Raw genomic sequence first — 20,054 nt, forward strand, 5'->3', positions numbered from 1 at the left:
AAGGTAGAACCAGAGGTGAGTCCAGAGGTGAGCAGTTACTTTAGCTAATAATCCCTCACTGTGCAACAAACTTGTGCAACACCCAACTATGACAAGTAGGTCAAAGATGAACCAGGAAGTCAGTCCGTAAATGTCACCGATCATTGATGTATTGAGATCTGGATACAGAGTCGGAGGCGGGGCCACATTCATTCCTATAAAAGTTGCCTAGTGAAATTACCTGGATCTTCTGCTCTGCTTCCGCACTGTGGGACCCACAGAGTAGGTGCACGACAGACTTTCAATGGCCTAGTCGCTAATTTCCACGTTAGTGCTCTGACTTGGAGATGGAGATAAAATGATTTAATTGCGCAGCTCTTCTAAACTTTAAAATTTAGAACATAATAGACAAACCTCGATAGTGAAATGAGTTATTTCACCAGGGTTATGGCACTCGACAATTGTTTCCACTTATTTATAAATGTCTGTTTCACAGTGCAAGTCTATGGGAAAAAGACTTTTTTCGGCTAATGGCATCATGTAACGGACCAGGAAGTTGTAATTGCATAGCTCGGCGCTGTTCTTGTGGGCTTGGCACGGAGAAGTGGATACAGCGTTGGAAGCAGGGCTCCATTAATTTCTATGAAAGTTGCTCAGTGAGGCTAAAAACCAAAAATGTTCCAATTCTGGGTGTAAAATTACCTGGTTCTTCTGCTCTGCTTCTGCACTGTGGGGCCCATAGAGCAGATGCACTACAGACTTTCACTGGCCAGGCAGCTAACTTGAATGATTTAATCGCGCAGCTCCTGAATAGATCAAACCTCAATAGTGAAATGAGTCATAAAGTCAGTCAAAAAGTTGTCCCCACTTATTTACAGATGTCTCTTTCACAATGCAAGTCTATGGGGAAAAAGACTTTTGATTAATGGCACCATGTGACAGACCAGGAAGTTGTAATTACATAGCTGAGCACTGTTCTTGGAGGCTTGACATGGATGTATAAAGAGAAATGGATACAGCATTGGAGGCAGGGCTCCATTAACTCCTATGAAAGTTGCTCAGTGAAGCTTGAAGCCCAAAAAGTTGGATTTATGGGTGTAAAATTACCTGGAACATCCTCATCCATGGGCCCATACAGCAAACGTGCTAGTGCTTCCTTTAACCCCGCCTTCCATCAGCTCATCCTGCTCTTCCTCCCCAATAAGGGCCATTTAAGTATTTCTACTGGGACGCTGACGTACCAGAAGCTGTAATTCCACATTTTGGCCACTATGTCAAACTGGTTTCACAGCCCTGAGCTGTTCCTGGAGGCTTGGAAAACTGTGATGGATGTTTACAATGGACAGTTTGAGTATTGCATTTAGAGTCTGCCTGCATTTTCTCTCACAATTAATTTCAGCTAACTTGGACCTGTGTTTACCAGTGTTTGCATCGTCAACAAAAACTACGATGAAAAATATTTGTTGACAACCTTTTTTTCCCTGTGATGAAAATAGGGCAAAAACTTCATTGAAAGAAACCACTTAAAATGAGAACTATGATGACACGGGTGGTTCAGTAAACCATCTAAATCTTCCTCTAGACGCTCTCTAAATGAATATCACTACGTCATGCGACACTGTAGCCTCTCCTCTTGAGCTAAACCCTGACAATGGACTGCAATTCAATGACAACGAGAATGAATCCAGCTTCTGAATGATTTGCTGCTCTGGAGTGGAGAGCACAGGGAGATGTGGTAATGCTAGGTGAGTAGCAATGACAGACAGAGAGCAGTTCTGCCAGAGTTTAGCAATGACAGCTGGACTTATTGAAGAGAGTCCGTCTGTTGTATTACTGCAGAGCAGTGTCATGGACACTGTGTGTGTGTGTGTCTGTGTGTGTCTGTGAGAACAAGTAAATAGTGCCTTTAAAACTAGCCTCGCTACAGACAAGAATGGCACCTGTAACCATGGTAACTCTACACAACAAAGATGGCAACAGCTGGAGCCTCAAAATGCTCAAAAGACATGAAAATGAAACCCTGCTCCATCCCAGGAACTGTCAAAAACAACAAAAATCAAATTTCCTGAATACACACATTCAAATTGAAAAAAAAAGAAGAAGTGTTTCCAGTTCTGTAACGTCGTGTCCCTGGGTGTGCGCTTTCACTCTCTCTTCCTGTATGCTCAATATGTGTCAGATAATTAATTTACCCGTGAATCTAACATCCTTCCTTTCTCATTTCCTTTTTCGCAAACATCTTTTCCACAATGTAGTGCATCAAAAATTACACGTAGATAAAAATGTGATCCTAGTTTCAGATTTTGAAATGTCCCAGCCATCCAGTGCCATCATAGAAAATCTACTGGCCAATAATAATCCTTTAGATAACTAAAACTAGTAGCAGTAATTCGTAGCTGTGTATTTTGGTGTACGCAGCTCCTTTCTCCACTGACAAAAGCCTGTTTTACAGAGATTGTGCTACAGGGCCGCTACAAAGTCCCTTCTTCATGCCGCCTTTGCATTTTTACACAGAACCAAACAATGTTCGCATCATACCAATCCCATGTATGATTTTAAACAGCATGCCACCATTGCAGAATCAAAACAGGCATGACGAGCGGGACATCTAACCCAACAGCATCATCCTGTAGTGTAACATATAACATATGCATCGGTAGCACTTTATAAACAATAACAATGGCTTAACATGCCAAGAACAATCATTTACTTCCTTTGTTATATGGCAGCTAATGATGTCCTCTGCTAAGAGGGTAATGAGCTCCTGCGCCTCATTGTTTTATCAATTTGCAGACACTTTCTGCAAATGTCTTTCTTCTGTGAGTTAGCCGCTAACTACTATCACCTACTTTTTAACTCTCCTGCGGTAGGTTGCATGCCTAACAGGTCATCAAAACGTCACACCTGTGCTGCCCATGATGTTGTCCCGCCAGATGTCCTGTTTATACAGATGTCGTTTCAGCGCCGTCACTACCTCCACTCCTGGCTCACAGGCGAGACAAATCTGTCCCCCCGTTTCGTGCTCATGCCTTTTATACAGAATGACGAGGCAACATAACAGCGTGATATTCCCGCCTTGAACAAGCAGTGTAAAAGGGGCTAATGACTCAAACATGGAGTGCAAACATACATGGAATAAAAGTATGTTCAACCTTTTCGTCTCGGTGAGAGAAAAGTTATTCTGTTTGGTGGTAAATGTCCCAACTACTTTTAACAAGACTAAGGCTGCATTAACATTACAGGGCTTGATGCTTAATTCTCAATTCTATTTCCATTTGTGAGACAGGCATTTGGGAAAAAGAAATGACACCGTGGTGCAAGTATTCATCTACTGAATGATTTGCTGCAAAGGTCAAATGACAATTAGTCAGATGTTGAGGGTGAGGGACAGCCAAGTCATAGCTCTATTAGCAGCTATTGCTAGTAGTTCTGCAGAGATAGATGTGTGTGTGCAGGAGAGGGGTCCGAAGTGGTGGGTCGGGGTGACTGGTTTTACAGAGGAACAGTTCCTCCAAAACTTTAGGATGTCCAGGCTATATTTCAATATCTCTGTCAGTGCCTAAAAGCAAGACTGTCATGGCAGGACTCAAAATGTAGGCAAGCATCCGACAGTTGGGCTCTATTGGTTGGCGAGTGCATGGGGCAGCTGTGGTACGACTAAAGCAGCATTTTGTAGTTTCAGCGAACCGCTCCAACACTGTATGGAGAATGACCTGCTGGCAATCTGTCTGACATGGAAAAAACCATGGCAGTATGGGAAAAACATTTATGAATTCTGACATGACAGTTCTCACAGCAGTTGCATGGCCACATTTAGGACCACATATGAAAGTGGCCCAGAACCTGATTGGGAGAAATTGGATTTCTGTGTCCACACTATTCTGAAAAAGTCTGATCTGTATCACATTTGCTTGTAATGTTAATGTAGACTAAAGCTGAAAACACACTAGCGCCGCCACATCAAGTGCCGCCGCTAGCACACACTGGCCACGTCACGCTGCAGCTCATCAACACACAGCCACTCAAAGTTATTACTACTTTTGCTGAAAGATCTGTACTTCCTCCACCAATGCTTTCGCTTAAAATCATGTGTGGACAGCCCTGAATTAAACTTAATTTCTCACCTGAAGAGCCAATCTCCAGACCTATGACTGGCGAGGCAATATCTCTTTGGCCATTGTCTTTATAATGACGCGATTGTGAGTTGTTTAGCTCTGGATATTTCTCAACCTCAATAACGAGTCTCTCCTTACCCAGTCTTCGTCACACACAAGACAGCAACAGCAATAAAATTCTCTATATACATCAATGGTGAGGAGAGGAGTCGAGCTACCATAGGAGCAGAGAAAAAGAGCTGCTGCAGAGAGGGAGTGGAGGGAAAAATTTATTTAATTCTGGGGTCGGCGAGGCTGGAAATAGGACAGGGTAGTGGGTCCAGGAGTGCCGACTTGCTTCTAGCCGCCACCGGTGTGGGGTTGTACATTGAAAATAATATGGGCACTGCATTTGTCGGCAGTGCGTTTTGGCTTTAAGAGTCTATAGCCAACTGCGGTTCTGTGAGGCTGTACTTAGCCACTGCAGTGATTTGAGCTAACTGCTAACATCAGAGTGCTAACATGCTCACAGTGAAAATCACGATGATGATCCTCCGGGGGACATCATCCAGGAAATACAGCAACTTCTAAAATATTTCCTCATGGTGGCACTAGAATGGAAGTCAGATGATCACCAAAATCATTGGGAGTTTTGCGCCAATCAGTCTGGTAGATGTTGAGATATTTTGCAGGACAAGCAATTCTATGAACTGCTGATTGTGCTAGATGAAAAGTCGGGGTTCATAGAAGATACGTATTTATCGTGAGGGGGGCCATGAACACCTGTAAAAAATTTAATGGCAATCCAAGTTGTTGAGGTATTTCAATCTGGACAAAAGCGTTAGACCAACTGAACGACATTACCATCCCTCGGGCCATGAAGCTCGCATGGCTTAAAATCATTCCCCAATTTAAGTTTTAAATCCCATCCAGTATACTGCTTCATACAGAAAGACATTGAAACAATGAAGAAAACTTAATTGCATGGGACCTTTAAGTCAGTTAGTGGTGAGTGGTGTAGTTAATATATGCTTTTAATGGGGACATATGACAAACTGTTAATCCAGATCCAACAAGCGTGACGCAACAAACACCATTTGTAAATCTGTGAAATTACAGCCTGGTGTAAACTACCAGTGCAAATTAGCTACCTGTATACACATTTACAGTCAGACGTCCTGTGTGGGAGGCAGCAGGGCACTGAAAGGCTCCATTTACACACTTCAGTTTAACTGCAGTATTTGTTCTGACACCCATCATCGCTTAAGTACTCATTCACATATACTCTGCTCCAGCTGACAAGAGCAATTACATTTTGGTGATTATTTTACAATAGCCAAATTATAAATCTCACTGCCCTCAGTGATTTAAGTGGACATTTGTCTGATATCAGGTTGGGTTTTTTCCCTCCTCGCAGCCCTGATCTGTTGGTGTCACCATCACTTAACCACCACAAATTTGACTGCTTAAATGACAGCTCTGTCAGAGAGTCGTGTCAGGATTCAGATTTTTTTTAATGCCTGACTGAGACTGACAGAGCATGCGGCTGTCTCCACAGAGTCATAATTTAGCTATATGAATGTGTAATATGTGTCAGCACCTTAATAAGGTTGTAATGCTGCCGTGGCTGTAGCGCCAGTGAAACTGCAACATTACATATGTGTCATCACTTAAGTAAATAAATTACCAGACATCTGCAGTGAAACAACACTTAAAACACGACTCCTGAATGTGACCATACAGCATTTCCACAGAGCGTCACACTGAGTGAGGTCTACAGCATGTACTCTGCAAAAAAACAAAATCTATCAAACTGTTTTTAATAGCATCTGATTGGCAAGCTGTCTTGGGACAGTTGGCAAATGGGCGGGCAGCGGAGGAGTTTAGAGGTGCTAAAGTTCAGGCAGGAGCGACGCAGCACCCTGTGTCCTGCCAACAGCCTTACAGTGGCGCAAATCCTGACTAAGTTGTTGACCCATGGCCCCCACCTGTCTTGACCATGCATTATATAGGGGGGGGCATCACTTCCCCTCCTATGCTGCCTGCCACACCAGAAGGCTTTTGACTCATGCCCATCTGTCCTGGTAGTACATACATTAAGCGAAAGCCAAGCTGCTGGCACCCTGTTCGATTCATGTGTGCCTTTATAACAACAAGTTGTTGTACGGAGTGTGAACAGAATTTTTACCTTGGCAACAAACATCTCGGTGAAGAGAAAAATTACCAGTAGAGGTCATTTCTAATAGCTATCTCCAGACTGCAATGAGATACTATTGAGGTGTTATGATGCACACATTTGGAAAACAATTTCTCGACACTGGTGTTATTTAATTTTTTATCCGATTCAAAACCAAATAATATATTTGTTACTAAACTAATACAACAGCCCTGTGAAGATTATAATGTACACAGTTGTGGATGCTGTCGGGGAGGTGTAGATTCAGCTCTTTTAATTCAGCTGTACTTAGTGGTGGAGGTGTATCAAAACATGACATTGAAAGGTGTTTTAAATGTTCTGACACACTTTAGAGGAACAAAACATGAGAAACACCACTCAGTATGAGTTTGCATGCCTATGCCATTACCACAGCAACCGAGGCAGACCGTATAACAATGCCCTAAAATAAAAATACAACCTAATCACTTGCTGATATCAGCGAGGGCAGTCAGTCCTTGAGATTCAATTTAGACACATCACATTTGCCTACAGTCTGAACACATTGTAGGGAGCTTTTTAATGCAGAAATACATCAGTGGGTGAATGCTTTCTATTGGCAATAACAGTAATAAGAAAGAAGTAAAATTACACCATCGTTTTGGTTGGAATACTTTCACACAGCACTCATTTGGTCTGAATAAATCTTTGACTTATTAAAAAGAACATTTATACAAATACACAATTTCTTTCAGAAAGCTTGCACAAATAACAAAGATGCAAACATACCTGACCTGGCTGGATGTCTAGGTAATGGAGCACTTCTTTGAGCATGACAGGTGTGTGAGGAAGCTTCTCTGTTGAAGACAGCTCTTCAGATCTGTCCAGGGGACCAGGACCAGAGGATGCACAAACTGCAGAAGAGTGCAGGCTTAACTTCCAAGACCTCCATGCTCTCCACACGGCTAGATTTGTTTTCCGTAATATCGGACTGGAGCGCAAAGCCATGTGAAAAATCATGATCTATGGAGGAAACAAGAGCAAAGTTATGTGATGATACAAGCAGAAATATCCCAGTGTAACCATAGTGTAACCATTTAAGCCAGTTCAGAGGAGCGGGGTTTAACACTGTTGAATATGGGTGAGTATTTTGAAAGTGAAAGTAAAATGGTGATGGAGTTATGGACTTCTAATGAAGAGGTGACTGTGGATTCAAAATTAGCTGAATAGTTGGAATAGTTACCCAGTATAATTATTTGGAACAAAAATATTAGGTCTACACAATAAGTACAAAGCATTAAATACCTTGTGCTGGAATTTTTAACATACGTAAAAGAATACTTTAACCAAAAAAATGAACACTTGTAAATCAGTTAGCCATGCCATGTTACCTTGACTTTGTAAAGAAAACCTTGTTTTTCTCGCATGCCTCCACAGTAAACTGTGAAAATACTGATTTATTGAATGATTGGGGACCAGATTAAACAACAGCAAAACCATATCAAAGCAAGTGTTTGTAAACTCTCTCCCAACTCGGCCGGTATGATCCAAGTCTCATTTATCCAGTCGTGTGCTCAGTACTTGGCTAACACATGCATTTTTTCCAGAACCTTACTTTGTAAGACTGAACCTAAATTGAAACCCATCTACGCTCTCTTCAAAGCCAGACTCCAGTAGTAATGCTGCGTTCACAATACAAACGACACAGTAACAGGCTACAATTCATTTTCAATAGAAGCCAGTGACATGAGACTACAAACGGACACCCAACACTTGTCATTGCTGACAGTCGTGACACGCTACAAACAAAAGCTGAGCTAGCCTCAACTTTTTTCAGTGCTCCAATGATGCAGTGAGGCATCAACTAATCATATGGGTTTTTTATAGCTGTGGTGCTGGGTCAATTTAGCTTAGTTGGCTGATGCTATGCTAGCGTTCTGTGACATTGCAGTGCATACAGGGATGCAATGGGGGGCAACGAAATGTAATGTTAAAATGGGGCTCAGACACTGATTATAAGCAGATATTTAATGTCCAAATACACACTTTAGATGACGTTTAGTCTACTTTCTGACAGCTAGCAGACACAATGAAAAATTGTGATTCCCGCACACACTTCTTTACCTTTGCATTGATTTATTTTTAAAAAATGTAGACATTTCAGTCTCAAAGACCTTTCTCACGACACACAGACACATACCAGCCAGTGGCAACATAACTTTGTTAACAAGCCCTTGCACAACACTTCAACAGCAACACGGCGATAAGGTAGCTGCGTACACCGCTGCTCGGTTGCTCGTGTATGACCGCAGCATAACGTTTTTTAGGAAAACTGTGAGTTTGGGAGGTAGTAGTAGTAGTAGAGTGTAAATGGCTGTTTTCATATCACATGCTGTTCTTAAAAGTGGTCCCCAATCAATCAATAAGTCAACAAATTTGCCATTTTCTATGAAGGCATGCGAGAAGAACAAACTTTTCTTCCAGAATTCAAGGTAACACAGCATGACTAACTGATTTACCAACTGTTATTTTGTAGGTAAAGTATTCCTTTAAGCAGCTGGTCTCCAACCTGGGGTGTCCAACCAAAACAAACGTACATCACAATTTTAACATTTCAAGCCAGCTGAGATCACCCTGAAGGTTGAACTCTTCCAGCAGCACACATCTGTGGCTCATACTGCACCACCACCACACCCCACAATAAGAGTAAGTACATCTTTGGCTAATTAGTTCAACATTTTGGCATTTTACATGAACAACACTGCCCGCAGTGAGCTACATGGTTAAAAAGGTATTCAGGTGTTTCCTGGCAACAAGATGCAATGAAAATTAGAGCTCAGTTATTGACGCATGATTCTAATAAAATAGGAATACGTGCAGGAGCTGAAGGAATTCAACAAGTGTGTGCATGGTGTCGGTGAACGCAAAGCAACATTTAAATGGCAGCAAGGAATTACACAATATTTGAAGAGATGGCAATAAAAAATTGAGTGACGCTGCATGATTGCTGTCAGACTGTGGGGCATACCGGATGTACCTTACAGGAATCAAAATCAAATTTTTATTCACATTATTATTACATTGCCGTGCACTGCTGTGCATCAAGATGTAAATCAAACATTTTACATCTTTCAGGTAAGGTAAGCTATCCTTTACCAGAGGAGCAGAGAGGAGAATGAACGATGGACTGTTTTGAGCATACTGCACATTTATTATCACTTATGAATCATTTTGTGGTTATTTTTATCTTTGCCATGGTTACAACTTAATAGTACCTTTGTCTCATAAGATACAGGTCTATTAAAAAGCCTGTCCCCTCTGTTCATTCCTTTCCAGTACCATAACTTAGGTGAAAGGTAGGGAATAATTACAGGGATAGGTTAACAAGAACATTAGTGTTTAATTCAAAGTGGAAACAGATGACGTTTCAACTTTTCCCACCCTAACGTTTCTGAGTGATACTATTGTTGGTGCTGCAGTTGCAAGGACAGCTGGATCGCTTTTCGTTTTCCCCAGAGCCTAATAACTACCGCAGTTACATCTGCTGTTCCATTGGTGGTAGCTACCAATAGCTACCAGAGAAAACAAAAGCGCTACCCTCTGCCTGTTTTGGTTGCAAAATGGTTGAAGCACCTCCTTTGTGCCATACACAAGCCTTCAGACAGAATTCCATAGTGAAAGCGAGACTTGTAAGAAAGCAATCAAACTGCAGATGGTGTCATTATTTGAGCCACTGCATTGTGCAATCAACATTAACGTCATAATGATAACTCAGAGGAAAAAGCATGTCTATTTCCACCATAGATTGTTAATAAAGATGGACGACATTACAGCCCCCAAAAGTGAAGCCGAAACATCTCATTAGCCCCCTGGTGGCTGGCTGCAGTATAGGTCATAAAGCCCGCCCCCTCCCTGTTAGTGGATGGGACATAGGCCAAACTAAAATATCAAAGTACACATCAAATAAATTTTTTCCCAAAGATGGTTTCTGTCATTTAAGGTAGTTTTTATCTCACTGTTGTATGTTCAAGGGTTTGTTTTTTATTCTGTTTATAGGCTACACATTTTTTACAATAGAGAATGTAAGAATCACTCAAGGCCCATGATGATGAAAAATGAAACGTTATTAATTTCTATGTCATTTTTTGCCAAAACCACAGGGAGCCACTGGAGAGGGGCGCAGGTTGTCTACCCCTGGTTACCATGGAGAAAATATGCAAGAGCTGTGCTTACTTGCACATGCACACGCTAACTTTAAGAAAAGGGTTAAATTCATCTCAAAATACAAACATAATTCAAGGCAAGTGAATGTGCTAACACATACACACACAGACATCCATTTACATACATAAAAACCAAGTAGCCTATGATCAACGTGGTGGAAAGACGCAAGTATTACTAGTAACAATTTCCTCCTGAGACCCTGTGTCCTCATATGTGGACATCACGTTTTGGGTATACTGAACCTTATACTTCATTCTACTTAACTGAGACCTATTGTCCTCATTCATGGACACTTTGTGAGCCATCTAGTGGTAGTAAGAGCACAATACACTAATCCACGTAAAAACAAGATGGCCGCCATCTCTGCCAAGTCAGACTGCAGCTGATACCGAAACAAATGTGGACAAGGTCCAAAACCTGATCACATTTTATCAATGAAACGTGTCTATTTATGATTAATAAAGTTTGTAGTTTGATATGGCAACAAATTTGACTAATTTTAGCAACAGTAACAAGCTATGAGGCTGTTAATTAGTACGTACTTGTTTGAGGACATCAGGACTTTATTGTTGTCTCGTTTAAGGACAAAGGGACTTTATCATCGCTGACAATATTGAGGGTTTTTTATACTTATCAGGTCCTACTGATCCCAAATAGCTAGGAGAAATTAAAAAATGCATACCAAACAAAAGCTCGGTCTCACGAGGATATTTAACACAGATCAAAGTGTTAAAGGTTTTCAGTGCAATTATTAATCTATATGCAAGGTAATCTGAACATTTCTGGAATATAAATCAGACTTCCTCCTATTTGTTTTAGGTATATAAAAGGTGATGTAAAACACAATCCTAATGGCAGCAGCTTGAAGAAGGGCATGAGGTCGATGATAATCTTTAAGCTTTTTGAGGACTTGCCCAGTATTAGCTGTATTAGGAACCTTTGTGTTTAGCTAAACGTTTAGCTTAGCTATATCTTAGATATGGCTCTTACAGATAAGAAGTGTTATGCAACGTTTAGTACACCATTCGTTGCTCTTTATCACGTGTGTGTAGTAGTTGTAACGTTGTTAGATCAGCAGTGGCTGGGGCTCTTTACACCTGACGAGAGAGCGTTGCACTACATATTGTTGCTATGCCACCATGTTGGATGACCGGGCGCTGTTAGCTACACGAACCGTCAACAAATACACGAACGTGAACGCAACACGACATTCAGAAACATTTAAAAACGTTTAGCTAAGGTGAAGTGCGACAGAGAAACGTGTCAACACCTCAGGGAGTTAACAGTATCTTACCGTAGTAGACCAGGGTGTAGCTCCACCTTCCGCAGCAGCATGTCCGGCGCGTCACAGTGATCCGCCCAATGACCGGCGGCTCACATCCAATCTGCTGCGACCGAGGAAGAAGGCTTGTTTTTGAATTTATTGGCGCTTGTCGTGCTAGCTATGACCGGGCCGTCTCGCTATATCCAAGCTAGTGGAATTATTTCATCAATACGAGCTGCTTGTGTCTCACCAGAAAACGTTACCGTGGTCGCATAAAATGGAAGATAAACTCTAACTGACAGAAGGTAAGACATAACCGCACCCAGCGAACTACACGTAAAGACAACAAAGCTAAGTTACCGTTGGAAGTTGAGCAAGGAGCTAGCTAGCTAGCAGTTAGCCACCCCTGCCAAGTCAACGTTGGCAGGTTAGCTTTCAGTTGTTTCGCCTTTTAAAACGCCCATTGTAATGTGCAGATATTGTAATTGTAATTGTCCCAGATATTTGCTAATATGCTAAAAAGTACCAAACTCGCAACAATAAACACCATTTTTATTGTGACTTTTTTGTTATTGGAGTGTAGTTTACGTTAGTACTCACTAACGTTAGCTGTTTGTCAAGGTTTTAATGTATTATGCCGTTATTAAGCCTCTTTGTCACAGCTAACCTGTAGAGTTACTTCTTGGCCTTTAGCAATAGAAACTGCTACCTAGCTACTATAATGTTAATGCATTAATTTCGTTGTATTGTGTAGCAATGAAGCATTTTAATTATTTTTGTAAACCGTGCAATGGCAGCGTACATACATACAATGCTTGTGCATATACACATTGCACATCCACATGTAAACACTTTGCTGCCAAACCCATGCACAGTATTGATACAACAGAAGTTTTTTTGTTTTGTTGTTGCTTTAATAACGTTATGCCAGATAGATATGCTAAACTACTAGTTAATTTATCCCATTTTCTGTTACAGTAGATTAGAGCATTTAGGGCAAGAAAAAAAAGCCAATGAATATGCAAAACCTATCAATATCCAATACTTATAAACATTAATTTAAATGAAAATACTGAGGGACCTTTTATGCTGTATGTATATGCATGTAAAATAGACATGGTGCAAGTGGTGCAAAATTAAATGTGAATTCTACTGCAAGATTATAGTGTAGGTATGGGTCAAGTAATTTAATTTTAAAGAGGGTGAGAGGTTAGGCTAAATATTAGATTATGTTAGATGCTGATCGTATGTCACAGTGCAAAGCAATACAAATCAATAGCAGTGAAAACTACAGCCTCTAAAATGGCCATCAACTTGAATCAAGACATCTCTAAACAAAGCAAAACATTTAAGCTTCAAGAGGGTAACGTTAGGATTTTTTTGCAGGGCTGTTGTGTTAAAAACGCATCTCCCAGCCCTTTAACAGGACAGCCATGGTTTATAGTTATGTAATGTTGGCCTGTACTGATTTTAAATGCTGAAAATATGCTCTACGCAACCAGGGATGCACGATATTGGATTTGTTGCCAATGTGTCGATGTGTAATAACTCATTTGACCAATAATTGACACCACACCAATATCGATATATCCACTTTTTCCCTACTTATTTTTAGTGATCATCAATCCCTTCTGTAGTGGAGATAGCTTCATATTATGCATACATACTCTTATCATGATATTTATTCATTGTGCAAAATAAGAAAAAGCATGTTGACCAATTCTGATAGTTCATTTTAAAGCCGATATCAATGACGTGCTGATATTATCGTGCATCCCTGTATGCAACCTGTCCAAAAGCAAATGTTACCTGCATGTTTATATGATCATCTAAGAATGAGGTTCTGACTTCACTGTGATTAGCAAGCATATTAATATTTATCTGCAGTTACATTGAAGATAAGCCAGGATGAACATTTTAGGGAGGCTGGAGAAACTTGTTTACTTAAATCATTCAAAAGTTCCATCGCCTGCTGTCTTCTGTCTCTTATACTGTTTCTCTCTCAATTTGTGTGATTTATTGAGCATATTATTAAAAATAACAATGGTGTTTGCAATTTGCAAAGTGGAAAATGTAGTTACACTTTGTTTTTGTTTTTCAGTAACTCTTCAGTCACTGCAGAGGGACCACAATGGCAAGTGATGTGTGCAGCCATGTAAAGGTGGTTGTTCGGGTGAGGCCGCCCAACGAGAGCGAGAAGCGGGAAAACTGTCAAAATGTGGTCCAGGTTGTTGATAACCACATGCTCATATTTGACCCCAAGGAAGAGGACACATCATGTTTTGGATCACAGAGACTACGAAACAGGAACATCAACAAGAGGGCTAACAAGGACCTCAAGTTTGTTTTTGACCATGTATTCGGAGAGGACTCTACTCAAGATGACATCTTTGAGAGCACAACTAAAGGAGTATTGGATGGTGTGATGAATGGATTTAACTGCACAGGTAGTAAATGAACATCCAAGCTGTGTGTTGACACTGCACCAGGCTGCCAAACATGTTGGCATCCCAAAATGGCAAAAAGAAACAACTGCATAGTGCAAAAATGAAATAGTAGGATATACTGTACTAGGTCTGGCATTGTATCAGATTTTCACGACACAATTATCTCGGCCAAAAGAATTTACGATAACGATATTATCGCAATATCTATTGAAAATTTAAAGTAATAATAAAGCTATCAATTAATTAATGTTAAACTTTGTTAATTTTGAGTTTTGTCTCTTTTTTGGTAAATAAATTCTGATCAAAATACAAGTGTTGGAACAGAAATTACATTAGAGGTGCTGGATAATTTACCCAATACTATCATGTGTGGATCAATAACAGGGACAGTTAGTGTGTTGGTCCTGTCCAGTTATGCTGCCAGTTTAGGGAGACGCTCTGCTTTTGAACCTGTCCGTGCTGCTATCAGATGTGACAGATGTCTTACCAAAGCACCACATATGTTCAAGAATACAGTAGCTACCCTACACTGCAACTTTCAGCCAGCACATCCATGTCAATTCACTGCACACAAACAACCCCTGCATGTAGTCGGCTGCTGTGGCCAAAACCAGGAGCGGTCTAATAAATAATACTGTTTCATAATACGGCTCAGCCTTCCTCAATAGATCAGAAAATTTATTGCAAGGTGACGCAAAAGTATTGCGAGGGAGATCAAGTAGTACAGTTAAAAAAAAAAAAAAAAACAAGTCCCATGAGCCTTTGAGGCCTCCAAAATAATGTGAGGTAATATGTTGTGGTAGTAAACTTTTTGGATTTCTGACCGCCTCTCTTCAACCCTAGCATGACCAAACGCTGAAGTTCAAATGCAGTTATGAGCCACACCAGCACCTCTTAAGAGCCGTGATTTTAATTTAATTATTTTTTTTTCTCAACATGGCTCGCTGACTCATGCTGCTGTATCATTAATTGAAACTGCTGGCTGCTGTTAATTTACTTTGTGTGCTCCAGGGTTCACTTGCTGGTCACTAGCTCACAACGATGCACAGTTCCAGTGTTTTAAATCAGCACAAATGGGTAAATTTGACAGCTAGTGTACCGGCTGTAAACAGGACTCGAAACAAATTTGGCTTTAGAGACTCATCATTGATCCATTGAAAGATGCCTGGATCAGCTGAAAATGTTGATCCTGCTGAAGAGTATTCACTCAGCTGACAGTTTATCAGGTACACCTTGCTAAATGTAATGCAGTCTAATACAACCGTCCTGCAATAAATCCCACCTTCATGAAGGACATAATGTTCAGTTTGTGTCGAAACGATTTTAGAGAGGTGTTGATTCAACTTTACAGCCATTTTTGTAGGATGTAGTTTGTGGTGCTGTTGAACTGTATTGCATTATATAGAGAGGTGCTTTTGTTATTTAGCCTAGCAACACTGATATTGTGGACAAAATAGTGGAAACACCTATCAATATACAGCAACATCATTGAACAGCACCACAAACTGCAGCCTCCAAAATGATCATATAGTTGGATCAATACCTCTCTGTACAAACTGAACATTATAACCGTCATGAAGGTAGGATTTATTGCGGGACAGTTGTATTAGTGTGCATTAGTTGTAGCCAGATGTACCTATTAAATTGGCAACTGAACATTTACTTCCTAGCTTGTCTTCAAGAACTTTAGAATCGTATTTGGTTCAGTGGTGTGACTTAAAGCTTGTCATTTAGGTGCTGTTGTGACATTATTACATACTGTAGGCCTGCTTTCAAATATCACCTGATCAAAACATCTTCATTTTTATCGGTTCGGCTCACCTAAGCCAGGCTTTCCACAATGAGTGCAGCTTTCCTGGGCCTCAGTTTGAAATATATGTTTGATACTTCCATTTTTCACATTGCAGTTTGTAGTTATGCTCTATCCAGAGGAAGTTTCATGGTGTAGCTGCTGCTGGTGTTGCGATAAGCACTGTGATTTTATGTATGTTATACTTTATAGACATTTGTCTTTCAATTGCAGTGTTTGCCTATGGTGCTACTGGAGCAGGCAAGACGCACACTATGTTAGGCTCGCAAAATGACCCTGGAGTCATGTACCGCACCATGACAGAGCTGTTCAAACGCATGGACGATGCCAAGGAGGAGAAAGAGTTTGCTGTTGCTTTCTCCTATCTCGAGGTGATTATTTGAATGTTTATTGCTTGCATTGTTCTTTTTGTTCTCCAGACTAGTGCAGAATTTGTTAATGCGTTGTGTCAAAGTTATTCTCTGATGTCGTCTCCTATCCCTTACAGAGCCTTAACCACATCATACATTTTTGACTGGTCCTTTGGGATGGTTTTGATGAATTTGCAGCTGTTTGCAGTTATATTTGTTGTTTGTTTATAGGTTTACAATGAACAGATCAGAGACTTGCTGGCTAATGTAGGCCCTCTTGCAGTCAGAGAGGACAGCTCCAAGGGAGTGGTTATTCAGGGCCTCACACTGCATAAGGTTGGTAGCAACGTGGATCATACGCACTCCCACAGAGCATCATTGAGTGCATTACAGCTAAATACAGGTGTCATTGCAAAGTCAGTTTATTACAGCCTAATTCTGATTTCCATTAGTTGCTTTTGCAATACATATTGTAATGTTTTAATAGAGGAAATACAAAAGGAGATGACAAGAAATCAACTCCCCTGGAGGCACTGATATTTAGAAATGTATTTTCTGTGTCAAGGAGGAAAACGGTTATGTCAAACTATGACTAACTATGTCTATGCAGATGTTACAATTCAGAAAAAAAAATCTCTATCGGCTTCCTCTCTCTTAATAAACAAAGGCTGTGCTGAAGAAAACATTTTTATTTTTATTTTGTCACATTTTTTAGATTAAAAATACTGTCCAGATATTTTTCCATAAAACTGGGTTAGATACACAAACTATTTCATGTTAAGCATCCTCACTGTTCTGTTCCTGCGGTTTGCAAGTACACTGTGGTGGTTCCAGATGGGGCCTTTTACTGGGTCACACACCATCGATGACGTTGTCTTTTTTAAATTTTTTCCCCTCCTATACAGCCCAAATCTGCAGAGCACATTCTTGAGGCTCTGGATTCTGGTAATCGCAACAGGACACAGCACCCCACTGACATGAACGCAACCTCTTCTCGGTCACATGCTGTATTTCAGGTATTTCAATGCAATGTTATTAAAGTCCCAAAGGACTATTAGCCTCTAGCGTGATGTCATGACATGGAATAAGAGCATAAAAAGAAAATAATTAACCAAAGCAGAAGCATAAATACCAATTGCAAATAGTTCCCACTCCACAATTATAAGTGGGCAGTTACTAGTATCTTCAGTTTATAAGATAATAAATATTTGAAGTGTTGTTTCACTATAAACATGCAACAAAGCATCACTCTTTGCTTCCTCATAATCTTAAATGGACCATTTTGTGTTCTTTTCTTCAGATATATTTAAGACAGCAGGACAAAACGGCCTGCCTCAATCCTAATGTCTGCGTCGCCAAGATGAGCCTGATTGATCTGGCCGGCTCAGAGAGAGCCAGCGCCACCAACGCCAAAGGGGCTCGTCTGCGGGAAGGTGCTAACATCAATCGCTCGCTCCTTGCCCTAGGAAATGTTATCAATGTTCTTGCTGACCCAAAGGTGAGTTGATATTACCCTGTATATACTGTAGGTAACAGACAGTGTTGCAAAAGTACAGCAACAACCACGTGAAGGAGCAGGCTTTGTTTTTATTGGTTAAATCACAGTCACCACTGACACAGATGAGTTTTATATTATATTATCAGTGTTCAAAACAGGGCACAAAGTCAATGCACAGATTTCTGGTTCACAGCTTAGACAAGATGTACTGTTTTTTCCCGTACAGTTAAGTGGCCACATTATGCATCATAAGGGACATAAAGGTGTTGTTGTTGTTTTTCTAAAGGTCCATGGTGAATGAACCAGAGTAATATCCATTCATGTTGTTATGAATGGTGTTTATATCTGTGTAATTTAGATCTAATGAATACTCTGGTCAAATAATAGTCAAGGAATGTAAGTCAACATTTTACACGACCGGTTTATGTTGCAAACACTGTTCACATTTTCCAAGATCGTTGTGCCCCAGTACCAGGGTGCCCACTTCCTAGAAATTCTTAATTGTTTTGGGACTCCGGATAACAACATGTGGACTTGTTTTTTTCTAGTTATAGAGAAATCAGGGGAAAGGGAGAAACTGGAAAATGTGGTCTCCCTTTAAATGTTTTAACAGTGTTTCACATTTTGTATTTGCTGGCAGCAGACTGTCAGAGGTCTCAGTGACAACCTGGAAGTTAAGATTAGTGATTTGCTCACAAAAGAGTTAACATTCAAACAGTGTTGTGTGCTTGATGTTGTAACATTTGGAATTTTGAATGCACAGAAGACACCTCCTGGTTAGCGAGGACAGCTGCGCACAGCAGCATCTGTTAGTGTCTGGTTAGCGTGGTGACAGATGAAATGCAGCTTCATGATTCACTGCCTCGTAAAAGTTAGAATGGTGAATTATTTAGGAACTTTTAAAGTAATGTTACATAATGCTTTATGTATAAGGAGTTATCAAGATTCAAGCATTTAAAGTGATAAAAAATAATAAAATACACAGACAGGAAAGCAAATTAATAACTAGCTCAACACCAATAGCAAGGAGAAAACACAAGATACTTTTGGATTTACCAGAATTTTAGATTCTGAGTAGTCTGTATTGATTTATTGAATAGTTTGGACCAGCTACAGATTGATGACAAAGAATGTCACAACACATTAAAAAATGTATTGCATGTTGATTTGTCCAGACAGTGCACACATACAGCAAATGTGCAGACTTTTAACCAACCATGTTTTGTATTTAGTTAATATATTAAATCATCAGCGTATATGGAATTTTTGCGCCATGTTCTTGAGATTATTATGGTTATAGGTATATGAAGTTGAGCACAAGCCTCCATATGAAACAGAGAGCCTGGGAAGTGGAGAGTCAACTGAGTATTTGGGTATTATTTCATTCCAGTTGCATACATTAACCTGTCAAGCAGTCTTCTCATTTTACACACCAGTCTCAAGGGACGAGGCACAAGCAGGCCACATGCATTTAGGAAGTGCTGTGCAAATGTACCACGGCCACGTTGAAACGTGATCTGTCTTCAACAGGTTACTTCATTCTTGCGTTAAAACTGCGGCTAGTTGTTTTATGCGCTACTCGCCATTCTCAAGTGTTGCAGCCATGGAGTCATAGTTTGATCAGCTCAACCTACAACGCCCACCAGAAATCTCCACCCTATCCCCGTGGTTATTGGTACTCCAGTGTTTACTGTTGGCAGACAAGGAATTCATGTTGTGGCCATTGTTTACAGGAAAGAATGTCCCCACTTGTGTCTTGGCTGACATGCCATTCGTTTGAGTGAAGAAGAATGTCTGCTACATCTGTTTGGGCTGTTCAGTATGTCATCTTCATGCTATGCTGCACAGAGGTTTTTGTTGTAAGTTGTTTGCCTTAGGCAATGTCTAAACCAATGCAGATACATTTGCCGCAGCAGTCTTTCTCTCCATTTTGGCCTTCCATCTACACGAGGCCAGTGTGTCCCACCCACAAAAAAGGGGCTTTTTGAAAATGTTGTCCAAAGCGGATACATTTGATTGTGCCAGTCGTGCTGAATGGTGCAGACAGAAAGCTGAGCTTTCACTTGTTTGTGGTTGTCAACATTTTCCTTGCAGCATTGTTAGGAAGCAAACTGTCACTATCGCCAAACTCTCAGATTGCTCAGGTTGTATTTAGGTAGTAAAACTTATAAGGCGTCAACACTCCAGCCCTGGAATTACTGTTAACCTTCATTAACAAGTGACATTTATGACC

General features: G+C 40.5%; 2 protein-coding genes across 4 annotated transcripts in view; one reads left to right on the plus strand and one right to left on the minus strand.

Moving 5' to 3' along the window:
• The window catches only part of mettl15 (methyltransferase like 15), a 69,605-nt gene extending 57,813 nt beyond the window's left edge, over positions 1-11,792 (minus strand). Inside the window, exons 1-2 of one of the 2 annotated variants that reach the window (XM_050040345.1) lie at positions 11,747-11,792; positions 7,018-7,251 (exon numbers count right to left, since the gene is read on the minus strand). In XM_050040345.1, the coding sequence (XP_049896302.1) occupies positions 7,018-7,248 (231 nt within the window). In that variant the 5' untranslated portion in view covers positions 7,249-7,251; positions 11,747-11,792. Of the gene's footprint in view, positions 1-7,017; positions 7,252-10,994; positions 11,009-11,746 lie in introns of those variants that run through there. The other variant, XM_050040353.1, reaches the window with a different exon arrangement.
• Positions 11,793-11,863: 71 nt separating this feature from the next.
• Positions 11,864-20,054, plus strand: part of kif18a (kinesin family member 18A) — a 34,477-nt gene continuing 26,286 nt past the window's right edge. For both annotated transcript variants that reach the window (XM_050040228.1, XM_050040237.1), the window contains exons 1-6: positions 11,864-12,021; positions 13,818-14,163; positions 16,187-16,344; positions 16,555-16,659; positions 17,229-17,339; positions 17,624-17,821. In XM_050040228.1, the coding sequence (XP_049896185.1) occupies positions 13,848-14,163; positions 16,187-16,344; positions 16,555-16,659; positions 17,229-17,339; positions 17,624-17,821 (888 nt within the window). In that variant the 5' untranslated portion in view covers positions 11,864-12,021; positions 13,818-13,847. The remainder of the gene's footprint in view (positions 12,022-13,817; positions 14,164-16,186; positions 16,345-16,554; positions 16,660-17,228; positions 17,340-17,623; positions 17,822-20,054) is intronic.

Source organism: Epinephelus moara, chromosome 1 (assembly GCF_006386435.1).
Source record: "Epinephelus moara isolate mb chromosome 1, YSFRI_EMoa_1.0, whole genome shotgun sequence".
Taxonomy (NCBI): Eukaryota; Metazoa; Chordata; class Actinopteri; order Perciformes; family Serranidae; genus Epinephelus; species Epinephelus moara.